This window comes from Podarcis pityusensis, assembly GCF_964106645.2.
Source record: "Podarcis pityusensis genome assembly, chromosome: 14".
Classification (NCBI taxonomy): Eukaryota; Metazoa; Chordata; class Lepidosauria; order Squamata; family Lacertidae; genus Podarcis; species Podarcis pityusensis.
The window spans coordinates 53,439,296-53,456,409 of NC_138039.1; the positions used below are offsets into that span (position 1 = coordinate 53,439,296).

A 17,114-nucleotide genomic window follows, 5' to 3' on the forward strand; every position below is an offset into this window, starting at 1 on the left:
AACTGGGGTGCAACGTTCACTCCAGGGGTCTGCCTTTCACTGATGCAATCATTCAGTGTTTGGACTGCAGGTGCACAAGCAAATGAAAGACATGCGTGCCCCTCCATATTTCACTTATTCCCTGTGCATAGAAAACCACAGAGAGCCCAATTTAAATGACTGCTTTCAATTAAATGTTCCCATCCCATGTAATTGCTAAGCAAAGTCTGTGTTAATTGGCTGGAATAACTTAAAAGCAAAACTGCAAAGCTGGAGTCTCCATACCAGCTACGTCAGTGGTCAGTGAGGGTGCGGGAGGACCACTTTTTCTTAAAGATAGCCGTGGATCACCTGAACAAAGCTGACAGGCCCCCGGTGGTCTGTAGAGCACAGCTTGCGAAATACAACTCGCAGCTCTCAGCTGGCTGCGGATGATGGGAGTTGTAGCAGCAGAAGACAAACAAGAGGTTGTGTTTTCGTTTTTCTTGAAGTCCGCCTGACGTGGACTTGGAGGAGCCTGCCGAGCTTCCCCGGGAGAGCGGGCGCGGCTCCGGCAGCGGGCTGCAGAGGGCAGCCGCGGTCCTCGCTGCCTGCCGGGCGGCTCTGGGTCGCGGCTGGGCGGGAGCGTGCGCGCGTGTTCGCGGCGGTCAGCCGGCGCCCCAAACTTCCGAGGCTGCCCGGCTCCTGGCGCGCGTCACGGAGCGCGACCGGGCCGCGAGAGCGAGAGCAGCGCTGCGCCCCCGACGAGAAGGCGGAGGCGGCGGAGGGTCGGGGCCCCGGGGACCTTCGGGGCTTGAGGCAGCCTCGCGGACGAGGGCCGCCGGGGGGCCGGGCGAGGGCTGCTCCGCCTCCCCGCAGCCCCGGCCTCGTTCCCGGCGGAAGTGGCTCCCGTTGGCCCGGATCCTGCTCTCGGCGCAACCAGCCGGGCTCCGTCGCAGCAACCCCGCGGAAACTTTCGGCGCTCGGCCTCCCCTTGCGCGGCGGGACGGAACCCGCGCTCGCCCGCCCGCCCGGAGGCTGCCCTTGACACTTGGACTCCGCAGGCGCCGGGAAGCGGCGACCGCCTCGCGCGAAGGACTTTCCTGCCCCGCTCTTTCGCAGCGCCCCTTTCCCCCTTTCTCTCCGCGCAAGAAACAGGAGACCCCTCGGACGAGGCTGGCGGGATCCGCTCTGAAGGAGTCCGGAGCAAAAGGCACCTGCGGCCTTGAAGGGATTTAACGCTCAGCTGGCGGAGCGGAATCCCTGGAAGCGAGGAGATCTATTTGGAGAGCTGGGGGGGGGGCAAGAAAATCACGTTGCTGCGTGGAATCCTCCTGCCTTATCGCCCTCCCAAGGCCTGCAAAGCAGCAAACTACTTCTTCTGGTTTCTATTTCATTTTCTTCCCTCCTGGCAAAAGACATCAACAAGTCCTCTTGAACTCTCCGCTTGCCCTGTTGAAATAGGAGGGGCTGTGCATGTTTGTGTTATTCTGAGGACTAAAGGCGTGACCCATTCAGTTTTGGATGGACTTGCGACTTTTAATTTTTTTCCCCACCCCTCTGGAGGGTTGTGGATTTCGAATCAGACCCAAAAGGCTTGCAAAACATTTTCAATCAGTAATAACAACAGTATGGTTTTTTCAGTTGTTCTTTTTTAATTCTTCTTGAAGGTGTTTTTTCCCCAGCACCATGATCGTGTATTACGCTGGATTTAGTTTCAGATGAAATTGAGCAAAATTATTTAATTTTAAAAATATACATACATTTTAAAAGATAAACTTTCCTTAGAAAAGCCCTATCTTGGATATCACTCACCTAATGGGAGACTGCTAACTTTTATGGATACCTCAGGTTTGGTTCACGAATAACTTGTTTGCAAGATAAAATCAACACAGGACCTACAGTTTTCTAAATTATTCATGGATCTGACCAAGTCCTGTATAACCTGAAAGGGGGGCAGGGGTTGACAATGCTGTTTCCTTTGCCCTGAGCGGGTCACGCCTGCCGACTTGTTGGACCTGATAAACCTCAGGACTGATTCTGAAGAAAGAGACAAATTGTTTTGGTTTTTTCCGGGAAAGTCTATGAAACCCCTTTGATTTCGCAAAAGTGTTTCAGATTTTAAGGCACATGGCAAGTGCTGTGCTTAAGTAGGGACTTAAGTATTCAAGGAACAACGGCAGTGCTTGTGGTGAGGAGACCTTTTTGTGTCAGCAGCGGGTTGTGCCACAGTGAGCAGCCATGGCAATGAAAGCCAGAGCTCTCTACAGCTTCCGCAGCGAAAACAAGGAGGAGATCAGCATCGAGGAGAATGAAGAGCTGGTCATCTTCAGTGAGAACTCGTTGGACGGGTGGTTGCAGGGGACCAATAGCCGTGGCGAGACAGGCCTCTTTCCCGCGTCCTACGTGGAGATCCTTCGCTCCAGGACAGCCTCGACTTACTCAGACTATTCCAGCAGCCCAGCCAGGTCCCCTGGAAATGGCTCCTCCTGCTATGGGACCCCGTCCAACACCAGTGTCTCCCACCAGGGCAGCTTCGAAGATGACGATGACGATGACTGGGATGAATGGGATGACAGCAGCACTGTGGTGGAGGAGCCCAGGAGCAGGCCTGGCACCAACGGGCACCCGTCCCCGCACTTGTCTTACCCTGGGCCGTACAATATGGGCTACCGGCCCAAGCCTTCCTTGGAGAGGCAGGACAGCATTGGGTCTTCCAAGAGGGGCAGCGTGGTGGGGAGGAACCTCAACCGCTTCTCTTGCTTTGTCCGGTCTGGGGTGGAGGCCTTCATCTTGGGCGATGTCCCCATGATGTCTAAGATCTCAGAGACCTACTATATTGACATGGGCCCCAGTGGGCCCCAGTGGAGGCCCAGTCCGCACCCTCTGGTCTGCTCCGTGGAGGATCCCACCAAACAGACCAAGTTCAAAGGCATCAAGAGCTACATCTCCTACCGGCTGACGCCCAGCAGCACCAACTCGCCAGTCTACCGGCGGTACAAACACTTTGACTGGCTGTACAACCGGCTGCTGCACAAGTTCACTGTCGTCTCTGTGCCCCACCTGCCCGAGAAGCAGGCCACGGGGCGCTTTGAGGAGGACTTCATTGAGAAGCGCAAGCGGCGGCTGATCTTGTGGATGGACCACATGACCAGCCACCCGACGCTGTCGCAGTACGAGGGCTTCCAGCACTTCCTCACCTGTGGCGATGACAAGCAGTGGAAGCTGGGGAAGCGCCGGGCAGAGAAGGATGAGATGGTGGGCGCCAGCTTCCTGCTGACCCTCCAGATCCCGACGGAGCACCAGGATTTGCAGGACGTGGAGGACAGAGTGGACACGTTCAAGGCCTTCAGCAAGAAGATGGACGACAGTGTGCTGCAGCTGACCAATGTGGCTTCTGAGCTGGTGCGGAAGCACCTGGGCGGCTTCCGCAAAGAGTTCCAGAAGCTGGGTAACGCCTTTCAGGCTGTGAGCCAGTCCTTCCAGATGGACCCTCCCTACAGCTTCAGTGCGCTCAACGGTGCCCTCTCGCACACGGGCAAGACCTACGAGGCCGTGGGGGAGATGTTTGCTGAGCAGCCCAAGAACGACCTGTTCCTCATGCTGGACACGCTTTCCTTGTACCAGGGCCTCCTCTCCAACTTCCCAGACATCATCCATCTTCAGAAAGGTAAGTGCAGAGCGCGCAGCCATCCAGGAGGGTGCTGCCAAGTGCACCTTAGGGGCAAAACACTGCTGGGGAGGAGGAGGCAACCGGTGTGGCTCGGGTGTTGCGTTCAACAACCGAGTGAGAGGCCGTCTGTAGTGGTGCCTCCTTGTAGCATCTCAGAGTGTGTGAAACGTTATCGTGTGTTGCTGCTACAGGACCATTGGCTCGCATGGTGCTTTGCAGAGTGGAGGAAGTCGGGTTCCGAGGGGCTTACCATCTACAACCTGCCCCCTCTCCAGACGCTTGGGACTACAGCTCCTCTTAATGGGGCTGATGGGAACTATAAGCATAAACATCTGGGAGGGCATCAGGTTGGAGAAGGCTGTTCTTAGGAAAGAATCGGAACCCAATGAGGAAGGAACATGTAATTCTTTCACTTATTGTTATTTTATTTTAAAATGCTTGTTGCTGATTCCTTGAAAATGGTGTGCAAAAGATAAAAACATCCAATAGATGATAGAAACAATGAAAAAACCCTCAATACATACAATCTACTCTCCGTGGTGAGCAAGCAGGTTTGCCAATCCATATCGATGGCAGAGCAGAGACAGGACATCTCCAAATGATGCTGGGCTCCAGCTACCCTCCCTTGACCACTGGCCATGTTGACTGGGCCTGATGTGAGTTAGAGTTCAGCATCCTCTGCATCCCTTGGAGTAAGCACGGAGTCTCAGGGTGTTGGTCCAATAACAAGGGTGACATATTTATTCCACTTAACTCTGCACCAGGCTGGGCTTCCTGTGGCTTCCCAGACATTGCAGGTCTCACAACTCCACTCAGCATCAGCCAGCTGGAGGGGGGTGGCAGCTGGAGTCTAGCAACATCCAGCGGGGCATAAGTTTCCTACATAAGATCCCCCCCCCCGGTAAATTAGAATTTGAACTTACTAGCTTCCCCCGGAGACAATTCCTGAACCCACCAGTATTTCACAACCAGACTTCTTTCTTTTCTTTTCTTTTTTAAAAAGAATTATTTCTGCCTGAAAAATATTAGAAGCCTTTCCATAGGAAATGGGCCCTGGCTCCTTTGGGATTTAACTGTTGGAACTGATCCCACTTCTAAGTGTAGAAGCCATTTGGGAGTTACAAGTGCCATGGCATTTATTGCTTCCCTAAGGCCAGACAATAAGTGAGAGGCTGAGAATCCCAGGAAGCATAAGCAAAGGATTGTGGGTATTTTTTGGACTCATTCCCTTGAGGAAGGGGGACCATTTTCACAAGGGACACTTCCTTTTATCACACTTACACTAGGCGTGTCTGCTTGGAAGCAAGTCCCAATGAATCCAGTGCTTTTTTCTCACAAGCTCTTTCTTGTGTGTAGGCAGCCTTGTCAGGTTTTTTTGCACCACCTGCCTTGGTAAATCTGCTCTGTGTTGGTTTGTTGCTGTGGAGCCTCTGCAACTGATTGCCTAAGTTGATTTGACAGCATGCCATGGTTGGAAGCCTTGCAGCTGCTCATGCTGCAGTCTGGTTTCTGTGAAGGAAAGGGACATTGCTAGCTTGGCTGGGGTTAACACCCTCATGCAGTCTAAAAAGACAGGGCAGCTTTGCAGAGCAGGACTGGGAGGCTAAGCGGGAAGAAACCCTGTGACAAGGAAGAGGAAGGAAGGGTGCAGAGTGAGAAGGGTCGATGGAAGAAGATTGGAAAAAAATCAAAATATATCTTCAAAAATATTGCAATATAAAAGACTGTTAGAAAGATGTTGGAAAAAGAAAATTAGGTCGTTTTGGTAGATATGATACAAAGTAAAAATGAGTTGATGAAATTGATGAAATAGAGGAGGTTTAACTACATTATTTTAAATTACCGTATTTTTCGCACCATAGGGCGCACCGGACCATAGGGCGCACCCAGTTTTTAGGGGGGGAAATCAAGAAAAAAAATCTTCCCCCTCCCCAGCCCCAAAGAGCAGCGTACAGGCTGCGCACAACCTCTCCCTGCCGGAGGGGTTGCGCGCGGCTATGGCACAAGCCAAGGCAGCAAGCAGGATGGATCCCGCTCGCTGTTTTGGCTTCCTCTTTAGCCCCGCGCAACCTCTCCTTGCCGGGAGACGCTGTGCAGGGCTTCTCCTGGCTTTCCTGGGAGGTGGTTGGATTCCCTCACCTCTCCCAAAAGCCCGCAGAAGCCGCGCGCACTTTAAAAGGGCTGCACGGCTTCTCCTGGCTTTCCTGGGAGGTGGGGGGGATTCCCTCACCTCTTCCAAAAGCCCGCAGAAGCCACGCAACCCCTTTAAAGAGATCACGGCTTCTCCTGGCTTTTCTGGGAAGTGTGGGAATTCCCCCACCTCCCACAAAACTGGCAGAAGCCGCGCGCACTTTAAAAGGGCTGCATGGCTTCTGCGGGCTTTTGGGAGAGGTGAGGGAATCCAACCACCTCCCAGGAAAGCCAGGAGAAGCCCTGCGCAGCGTCTCCCGGCAAGGAGAGGCTGCACGGGGCTAAAGGGGAAGCCAAAACAGCGAGCGGGATCCATCCCGCTCGCTGCCTTGGCTTGCTCCATAGCTGCGCGCAACCCCTCCGGCAGGGAGAGGCTGCGTGGGGCTAAAGAATCCATAGCCCCGTGCAGCCTCTCCTTGCCGGCTTCTCCTGGCTTTTCTGGGAAGTGGGGGAATTCCCCCACCTCCTGCAAAACCGGCAGAATCCGCGCGCACTTTAAAAGGGCTGCACGGCTTCTCCTGGCTTTCCTGGGAGGTGGGGGGGATTCCCTCACCTCTCCCAAAAGCCCGCAGAAGCCGCGCAACCCCTTTAAAGAAATCACGGCTTCTCCTGGCTTTTCTGGGAAGTGGGGGAATTCCCCCATCTCTCGCAAAACCGGCAGAAGCCGTGCGCACTTTAAAAGGGCTGCATGGCTTCTCCTGGCTTTCCTGGGAGGTGGGGGGGGATTCCCTCACCTCTCCCAAAAGCCCGCAGAAGCCGCGCAACCTGTTTAAAGAGATCACGGCTTCTCCTGGCTTTCCTGGGAGGTGGGGGGATTCCCTCACCTCTCCCAAAAGCCCGCAGAAGCCGCGCAACCCCTTTAAAGAGATCACGGCTTCTCCTGGCTTTTCTGGGAAGTGGGGGAATTCCCCCATCTCTCGCAAAACCGGCAGAAGCCGCGCGCACTTTAAAAGGGCTGCACGGCTTCTCCTGGCTTTCCTGGGAGGTGGGGGGGATTCCCTCACCTCTCCCAAAAGCCCGCAGAAGCAGCGCAACCCGTTTAAAGAGATCACGGCTTCTCCTGGCTTTCCTGGGAGGTGGGGGGATTCCCTCACCTCTCGCAAAAGCCCACAGAAGCCACGCAACCCCTTTAAAGAGATCGCGGCTTCTCCTGGCTTTTCTGGGAGGTGGGAGAAGGGACTGATGCGGCCAGTCAGTCCATTCTCCCTCCTGTGGAAAAGCCCACAAGAGCGCACGGAGCTTGTGTGCGGCTCTTGGGGGCTTTTCCCGCCTGCCTCCCCCCCTGCATTCACTCCATAGGACGCACAGACATTTTCCCTTGCTTTTTAGGAGGGAAAAAGTGCGTCCTATGGTGCGAAAAATACGGTAAAATACGCAAATGAAAATAAGGTTAGAAGGATTTCCTGGAAATACGATCTGAACTAGAATACAAAATTGGGAGGTGAGAGGAGGTCATGGAATTAAGTTAAATGGAAAAGGTTATGTAAAGGTTTAATCTGTTTTTGTTCTATTTTAACTCAATGCATTTTTATATTTTTTGTTTTGTCTTCTTTTTTACTCTATTTTATTGTTCACTCTTTTCTTGTTACTTTTTGCTTTGTTATGGTTAAATTTTCTTTGTATTTTGTATTGTTTTTTCCCCCCTGTAATTTTAAACTTGGAATAAATATCATTTAAAAAAAAAAAAGGAAGGGTGCAGAGGATGCATTGGGCTGATGACACTTGTCGGACACTGACCACTACACAACCACCGGCTCACTACTTCAGTGGGTCTGCTCTGAGTAAAGCTGACTCAGTGTAGTTGACTACATAGCAGAGCAAGACGTTTGGCACCATCTTCGCTGCAAGAGTTGCTGAAGGAGGCATCCTTCAGCCCTTAGAATTATTCGTGGCAAAGGCTTTCAAGGATTAGAGTACCCTCCATTGGACGCAGGAATCATTATCTTCAATACACACAGGAAATCATGGTAAACGGTTAAGGCAGGGAGGGGGAACCTGTGGTCCTTCAGGTATTGCTGGACTACAACTCCCAGCTTGCATGACCACTGACCATCTGGCCTCTGGGGCTTTTGGGGGTTGACATCCAGCAGCACCTGCAGGGTCACAGATTTCCAGTCCTTGAAGCAGCGCTGAAAGGTGATGAAACTCCTTTCATCACCGTCTGTGATGTTTCAGTACAAAGTTCAGCTGCAAGATAAGCACCCTGACCTTCACTGCAGCCATCACTGACAATGACACCATCTTCCTTGCTGTGGCATTTTGGCAATTTCACACCTGTAAGTGGGGACTTCCGGGGTGGCGCCATCGGCAATGGCGGACTCCCTCTGAATTGGAGGGACTAGCTCCGCGCGAAACGGGTCTTTTCCGCTACGGCGAAGCGGGGACCCTTTTTAAAATCACAGGCGGATGAAGCCTGTGACCATGGGACTCGGCGGGCACCCTTAGCGCCCCCCAACCCGCAAAGGAACCCACTAACGGGCTCCGAAGTGAAGAGGGGGAAGTGGCGCGGTGCTGTGAGTCAACTGCTATTTCCGTGGAGCAAAGCCGCACAGCCGTTGCCGGAGAGCGCTGCCTTTTTCCTGGGACAATTTGGCTTCTAAAATAAGCACCTGTGAGTACTTAAACTTTGAACAATTGGACTTTAAATAAGGACTTGCGACCAGAAAGGAATTGGACTTAAAAATTTTATTTCAATTTGGTACTGAAACGGGAAGGTCTAAACAGGAAGTCAGCCTTCCGTTTCTTTGTAGACAGAATAAAGCAAAGATAACGTAAACTAGAGCTCAGAAAATCGCTTTTAAAGGATTGGCTTTCATCATTTAAAACTGTTGAACCCCCCTTCGGCAGCAGGAGAAGAAGGGGGATCTTTTCTGGACTGTTTAAACCTGCAGAAGTGAGTTTAAAGTAAAGTAACTTTCCATCGTCCTGACCCTGGAGCGGGGTGTCAGGACTGACGTTTGAAGCTCATTGACCAGAGACAAACGCTTTTGACAGATAGCTAAAAGAAGAGAAACATAGTGATTCCATTGTTTCCTTTCGCACCTTAGAGGAACAAATATCGACAAAATATCTGAAAAAAGGAAACTCTGTTGCTAGACTTGTCTTTAAAAGAAAGATTAAATAGAAGTTTTCCCCCTAGAGGGAGACTGTGAAACTGTAACCAACTCCTGGGAGCTGGCAGCTGTTACAGATTACAATCGTGGGAATAGTCATCTGACCTTCAGGACAATGTATTCAGAAGCTCTGTTGTGTGCTTTCTATAAAACAAATGCCCTACTGGAACAGCTACATGAGAAGACGAATTTGATGGCTGATTCGATTAGAAATTTCGAACAGGCAGTGGGAAATTTTGAACAGGCAGTGGGAAAATATGTGGAGCCCACCCAGGAATTAAATCAGGAGTGTGCCCTGACAGAACAGGCCCAACAGGAATATGAACTTTCGGATTTGACAAATGAACTTGGAAAAAGCCAGATTTGGAAAGGAAAAGTTTGGTTTGGTTTGGAAATGGGGGATTGGATAGACCCTCCTATGCAGGGATGTTTGGACTTTTCAAGTCTGGCAATGGGCCGTGAGATGTTTGGGATTGTGGGGGCTCTCAATTTTGGAGGGATTTTGAAACATGTTTTTAAATACCACATGGAATTTAGTGTCGATTATGGAAAAGGGGCTGATCTGTCGAGAAGGGTCAAAAATATTGCTAAGCTGGAGTTCCCACGAGTGAAACGAGCAGGAGACAAGGGAAAATACAGTTACAAATATGAAGAAGAGCTGCAGAAGGAACATGGAAGAGACTTAAGGGCCTCGGATATTAGGATACCAGGTTAATGTGCCAGATCGATGGGATAACAAGGACTGACAAAACCCGGCACCAGGAGGAAGGGACGCTGGATGAAGATTGGATTTGTTTTTATTTCTCTTTTTCACTACTAGGACTGTTTTACAAAATTGATGAATGTTAGAAAAATGTTGGAATGAAGTTACTTGGCTTTAGTAAAAATGTTTAAAGAATTATGCAAGAATATTATGGTTATGAGAAGTTGGTAAAAATAAGATTTAAGTTTTAAGTTTCAAGGTTTTTTTATAGTAAGATAAGATTAAAATAGTTTAAGGTAATGTAATGACAGAATATTATGAAATATGGAAAGGATTTGCTGTGACAATTAACAACCAGGATACAAGGAAGGGGAGGAGGAGGAGGTCAAGGAAAGAGGGTAATGATAGTTGAGGAGTTGAGAATAATGGATTTGTTTTTAAATGTTTGTGGTGTATTTTTTCCCCTCTCTCTTATTTTGAATTTGTATATGTATGGTTAGAAGTGGCTTGTTTTTCTTTTTTTCTCCTTTGTTTTTCTTTTGCAACTTAAAAAATCCCCCCCCCCAATAAATATCATTTAAAAAAAAAAATTCACACCTGTAAGTGGGAGAGACCAGCTTAACTCAGACTGAGGCCTAAGCATATAGAAACCAACTGGCAATTTCTTGCTGGGAATATTCCTTGGAAGGTCTTTCATTGACCTTCCTGTCAGCAGCTGAGCATCTGGAGGGTCTGAACTGTTCTCCACCCAATTCCTGAATGCTGAATTTTTTGAACTGCATGCAGTGAGTCCAGCAAAGGAGTCTTGAGATCTCAAAACACACATTTGCTAGAGAATAGGGAAGGGACCCTAGCCCAGCACTAGAAGCTAGGACACCTGCTTGGCATGCAGAAGGTTTCAGGTTCTGTCCCTGCAATGTCAAGTTTAAAAATTTGACTTGCAGGTGGGAGGAAGGCTGCTCCTGGAGCCCCTGACGAGCTGCTGCCAGAGTTGGCCCAGACATGAGGCCAGTGAGGCTTTAGAAGCCCTCTAGGTGACATTCCTGGGGGTGCCCCGCCTGCCCTGCCTCCTCCTCCATCGGTGGAGAAGCACCTCCGCCATCAGCACTGATTTTAGACAAGATCACAGCCATGTTGGGCAAGATCTCACCCAAAATTGGAGCGAACTTGCCCAATATGGGCAGAGGTGGCGATGTTGCTTCTTCGCCAGCAGCGGAGGGGGCAAGGCACATGGCGGTGGCAGAGCAGGTGGTCGCAGGAGCCTCAAGCGGCAAAATGGGACGTGCTGCTCCGGCTGTTGCCAGTCAGAGTAGACAATACTGACAGGTACCTGGCCTGGTCTGAGCGGTGGTGCCTGGGGCCTGCTGGGGAAAGCAAAGAGCCCAGCAACAGGTGGCACCAGAGCCAGTGGCAGGTGGAGCCTCCCCATCCTAATTTTGTCTCCATCATTGTTGTGTTTCCACAAAGTTGGCTCTGGGACCAAGGAGGAGGAAGGTGACTGGCAGGGCCATCCCTCAGACCAGATGCAATCAGAAGGCAGAGAGCTGGGGGTCTGCTGGGGGCAGAGCCTCACTTGGGGCCAGGAAATTCCCAGGGAGAACACTGAGCATAACAAGGTCAGGAACTGAGTGTGGTGCTGGGGAAGAGCATCTCTGGGAAAAGGGCTTGGCCATCTGACTGCTGCACACTTTTCTTGGCAGGCTCACAAGGTGACCTGTGGGGCCTCTGTGGTGATGGCAAGTAGCACACCAGCCCTGCCATGTCTCCCTTTTTGAGGCAGAAGCCAGGAAGGATGGGAATGTTAGACATAGCTGTGTTTCCACCCAGGTAAAGGCTGCAGGATCAGGCCTGTGGGGTGGCTATATTGATATGGTGGTTGTGTGATGCAGGGATAATTTTTGCACCTGGAGTTTCTTTTCCTATGCTGTGCAGATTGTGACCAAGATCTCTACATCTCTAGCCGGAATGTACCATTTCAGGACTGGCACAGGATGGAGTGCTTTTCTCGGGCCCCTTTCCCTGCCCCAAATCCCTTCCATACAGAAAAAGAGTCTGTCAGGGAGGAGGGAATGCAGCCCAGCCTTCATCTTGATCTGCTAGTTTTCTGTGACTGAACTCCTAGGCACACCCTCAGCAGGCCTTGCTCCAGAGGGAGGGTGGCCCACCTGTTCTGGGACTCCCAGCTCCTCTCAGCCCCAGCCTGCATGCCCAATGGTCAGGGATGATGGGAGTTGTAGTCCAGTTAACACCTGGAGGGCAGCAATTGCCCTGCCCTGCTCCAGAGTCATCTTGCATGTGTATATAGTGGTGAATAATCTGAATCAAGTGGGTCCTGCAAGCCTGGCAGTGCCACTCTCTAGTGTGTCATGGGCCCCCTGGGCTACACAAGGAATGTCACTGAGCTTTGGAAATAGGAGGCAGGGATGCTGTTCCCATGTTATACAACTACCGCCCTGTGATTTTGTGCTCAAGGACTCTTTCTCTAGCCACATGCCCTAATTGCCCTCTGATTCGACAGTGGAATTTGCTGCCAAGGAGTGTGGTAGAGTTTCCTTCTTTGGAGGTCTTTAAGCAGAGGCTTGACAACCGTATGTCAGGAGTGCTCTGATGGTGTTTCCTGCTTGGCAGGGGGTTGGACTCGATGGCCCTTGTGGTCTCTTCCAACTCTATGATTCTTTGATTCAAAAAAAGCATGGCATGGGCTGAAGTGCAGTAAAAACAGATCACTTGGATTAAAACTGGGACATGTATGCTAACATCCCCTGTATCTGATAGATAGGGAGCCTCCCTGTTCCCTGCCCCCATAATGTTCTCCCAGAGGCTCAGCTGTGCCTGTTGTCTACATTTGCTGTGTCTGCCCTGCATGGTTTTAAAAGTCAGCCCTGCTTTATTTCCCTCTTCCCTGAGGCCATAAAAGAAACGCAAAAAATAAATCAAAATAAACAGTGCATGAAATGGCTGATGACAAAACCTACAGGCTGTCAGGACAGGCAGGAGATGGGTCAGCCGGCGTTAGTTGCCTCTGCGGCAGCAGCAATAGCAGTGCACAGAACAAGGTTTGGATAACTCTGGGCAGCCTTCCCCAACCTGGTGCCCTCCAGAAACCCTCCCAACATAGCCCAGTGGTCAAGGTTGATGGGAATTGTGGTCCAACAAGGCCTGGAGGATGCCGAGCAGATGGAGGCTGTGCTGAAGCACAAGATGCTGGCTTGAGCAACCCTCCTTTGCTAGCTGACAGGCTTTTAAAGATCTTTGTTTTTTCCTTGGAGAGAGGCCAGAGCAAGGGAGCTAAGGTGGCACTTGCAGTTGAGGCCAGACTCCCATGATCCCTGACCCTCAGCCATGCTGTCTGGGGCTGATGGGAGTTGGAGTCTCACAGCTTCTGGAGGGCACCACGTTGGCCCTCTCTGTGCTGGAGAAACACAACTGTCCTCTGCTATGGGCTGCTGAGCCTGGCCAGTATTGGAAGTGGCAGGTGGTGGATTTAACGTGACCATTTAGAGACAAAATGCATCCTTCCCCAAGACCTTACGCAGAGTTTTGCAGTGCATGCCTACTCAGAGGTAAAACACATTGCACCCCAGGGACTGGGTATTGCATGTATTCTTGTTTATTAAATTTGTATATTGCCCTCCATCCACAGATCTCAGGGTGGTTTGCAACATGCAAGATTATGACCTTAACTTCTGGCAGGGCTGGGACAGGGCTGTGAAATGGGAAGAGCAGCAAGCCTAGGCATTGGCCTGAATGATAATTTAAACAAGGCAACTTGAAATGAGGAATAAGATGGAGACTTTTCAGGTGGTTGTTGTTGTTTAGTCGTTTAGTTGTGTCCGACTCTTCATGACCCCATGGACCAGAGCACGCCAGGCACTTCTGTCTTCCACTGCCTCCTGCAGTTTGGTCAAACTCATGCTGGTAGCTTTGAGAACACTGTCCAACCATCTCGTCTTCTGTCGTCCCCTTCTCCTTGTGCCCTCCATCTTTCCCAACATCAGGGTCTTTTCCAGGGAGTCTTCTCTTCTCATGAGGTGGCCAAAGTATTGGAGCCTCAGCTTCAGGATCTGTCCTCCCAGTGACCACTCAGGGCTGATTTCCTTCAGAATGGAGAGGTTTGATCTTCTTGCCGTCCATGGGACTCTCAAGAGTCTCCTCCAGCACCAGAATTCAAAAGCATCCATTCTTCGGCGATCAGCCTTCTTTATGGTCCAGCTCTCACTTCCATACATCACTACAGGGAAAACCATAGCTTTAACTATACGGACCTTTGTTGGCAAGGTGATTGTCAGGACTGGTCGTTGTCCTCTTCAGATCACCACACAAACGCTTCTTGTTCTTTTATAACTTTTTATTGTGTATTAACAAAATAATCTTATAAACAGTTCTTAACTATTATTCCTCAGAGTCACTTATTTCAGATACCTTCTGAGCTCTGCTTGTCCGTGACCAGCCACCCTCAAAATGGCGAAGGCGCCTTTCCCTTCGTTTTCCCGCTCTTTTTCCTACCCTCCTGGCTAGAGCTGGCCGGTATCTCCCCTCCTCCGAATCTGAGCTAGAACTGAACCCTTGCCTTTCCTGTGAACAGCCGGTCCCTCCCTGTTGTTCCTCTTGCTCCCTTCTATTAGATTCACTGCTCTCCTTCCCCCCTTGGGGAATGCTTTCTCCCTCTGATAAACTGAAAACTTCTAACTCTTCCCTGACATTGATATGTCTACTTTTTTAGATGCTGTCTAGGTTTGCCATTGCTTTTCTCCCAAGAAGCAGGCGTCTTTTAATTTCGTGGCTGCTGTCACCATCTGCAGTGATCATGGAGCCCAAGAAAGTAAAATCTCTCACTGCCTCCATTTCTTCCCCTTCTATTTGCCAGGAGGTGATGGGACCAGTGGCCATGATCTTCATTTTTTTGATGTTGAGCTTCAAACCATATTTTGCGCTCTCTTCTTTCACCATCATTAAAAGGTTCTTTAATTCCTCCTCACTTTCTGTCATCAAGGTTGTGTCATCTGCATATCTTAATTCCGGCTTGGGATTCATCCAGCCCAGCCTTTCGCATGATGAATTCTGCATATGAGTTAAATAAGCAGGGAGACAATATACAGCCTTGTCGTACTCCTTTCCCAATTTTGAACCAATCAGTTGTTCCATATCCATATTTTTCAGGTGGAGGGATCAGCAAACAGGAAGTTCTGGATAAACAGGAGCTGTTGGAGCATATGGAGTTAGTATTTCCTATGCCTTGCAGCAGATGACTTCTTTTCCACAGTGGGAATTCTTTTTATATATATAATTTATATATATATAAAATTATATATATAATATATTACATTAAATATTAAATATATTATATATAATATATATAATTTTTTATTGGTTTTACATAATTTTACAAAAGTTCTTGCCATCTCTGTATACTCCATCAATTTAGTCTGCCATTCTTCTCTGGTTGGCCCTTCTCCCTCCTTCCATCTCTGGGCTAGAAGTATTCTTGCTGCCGTCATTGCGTACATGAAAAGCTTTTTGTCTTCTTTTGGTATCTCTTCACCTATTATACCTAACTAAAAAGCTTCTGGTTTTTTTAACAAAAGTTTTCTTAAACATTTTCTTTAACTCATTACTGTATATATCATTTCCCAGAAAGCTTTTACCACTCCACAGACCACCACATATGGTAGAAGGTACACTCTTTCCCTTTACATTTCCAACACAGATTTGAACTAGTTCTATACATTTTCGCAATTTTACTCAGTGTTAGATACTAACAGTACATCATTTTCATATAGTTGTACTTCAACGAACAGCATGCAGTAAATTCTAAATCCTCTTTCCATGACTTTTCCCATAATGAAAATTGGATATTGTTCCCAGAGTCTCTTGCCCAGTGAATCATCACTGTCTTAACTTCTTCATCTTTTGTACAGTGGAACCTTGAGCTGCAAACATAATCCGTCCCGGAGGCACGTCTGCAACTTGAAGTGTTCGCATCCTGAGGTGCTTTGTCTGTGCATGCGCGGCGCGATTTAGCGCTTCTGCACGAGCGGCAAAACTCGGAAGTAACCGTTCCAGTACTTCCGGGTTGCTGCGGGACACAACTTGAAAAAACGTAACCTGAAGCGGATGCAACATGAGGCATGACTGTATACAATTCTAAAAGTAATTTGTACATTTTTAAAAGTACTTTCACATTATTTTGCAACAGATCTATTTCAAACCTCGACCTCTCTGTATCAAAACCTTTTTTCTTATCTACTTTAAAGACGTCATTTTATTGATGATACTGTAACCAATCTGTTAGTAACTCTCTTATATCTTCATTTTTAGTTGATCTTCTGCTTCTGTTAACGATTCTTTCTAAGTGGCCCACTCTCCTCTCATATTCAATTTTTTAACCGAAATTGCTTCCAATGGAGAGAGTCACCATGGTGTTCTCCGCTCCAATAAACTTTTGTATCTATCCCATACCCCATAGATTGATTTTCTTACCAGGTGGTTCAGGAATTCCTTGTGTACTCTCGTTTTTTCATACCATAAATATGCATGCTACCCAAACCTATTATCATCACCATCCACGTCTAAAGATCTGGGGTTTTTAAAAACAAAATCCAATCCTGAAGCCAGAAAAGGCAGGACGCTTCATAATATAACTTCAGATCTGGCAAGGAGAAGCCACCTCTTTCTTTAGAGTCTGTCAGTAACTTATGTTTTATTCTTGGTTTAGTCCCCTGCCAGATAAATTTAGATATTGTTTTTTGCCATTCTTTAAAGTGCCCTACCACACTGATCGTGGTATTGATTGAAACAGAAATAGTATTCTTGGTAGCACATTTATTTTTATAGCTGATATTCTTCCCTAAAATGATAAATTCATCCTTCCCCACACCTCCAAGTTTCTCTTTACTTCTTTCCACATAGGTATGTAATTATCATTAAATTTATTAATATTTTTTGAAGTTAACTATACCCCTAAATAGTTGACCTTTTCCCCCACAGTTATTTCTATGATCAATTATTTAGATTGTACTGTCATATTTTTGACCAACATTTTGGGTTTTGTCTTATTAAGTTTAAAACCAGCAACTTGTCCAAACTGCTGAATCTTTTCTAGTGCCTTTGTTGCACTAGTCAAAGGTTCTTCAACTGTTATTACAAGATTGTCCGCAAAGGCTTTCAATTTATATTCTTTGCTCCCCACCGAAATTCCTTTCACTCCTGCTCTTACAGTTCTCGCCAGGACTTCTAGGACTAAAATACCGGTAAATAATAATGGCAACAGGGGACAACCCTGTCTAGTTCCTTTAGTAATGTCACGTTTTTCAGTCAGTACATTCTTAACAATCAGTATGGTTTCTGCTCAGAGTATATAGCGCCAATTCCTTTGAGAAATGATTCTCCAAATTCCATCCTTTCCATGCATCCGTGGCAAACCTGGAAGTACCGCAATGGGTTAATTCCGGGTTTTCCACTCACTCACACACAGAAG

The 17,114-nt window shown here is 48.6% G+C and overlaps 1 protein-coding gene across 5 annotated transcripts in view; it reads left to right on the forward strand.

Annotated features, from left to right (window-relative positions):
• The first annotated feature begins 726 nt into the window (after positions 1–726).
• Positions 727–17,114, forward strand: part of SNX33 (sorting nexin 33) — a 53,223-nt gene continuing 36,835 nt past the window's right edge. Inside the window, exons 1-2 of one of the 5 annotated variants that reach the window (XM_080980766.1) lie at positions 733–3,628; positions 14,798–14,855. In XM_080980766.1, coding sequence (XP_080836892.1) covers positions 2,200–3,628; positions 14,798–14,855 — 1,487 coding nt within the window. In that variant the 5' untranslated portion in view covers positions 733–2,199. Of the gene's footprint in view, positions 3,629–14,797; positions 14,856–17,114 lie in introns of all 5 variants that reach the window. The other 4 variants (XM_080980763.1, XM_080980767.1, XM_080980764.1 and 1 more) reach the window with 4 other exon arrangements.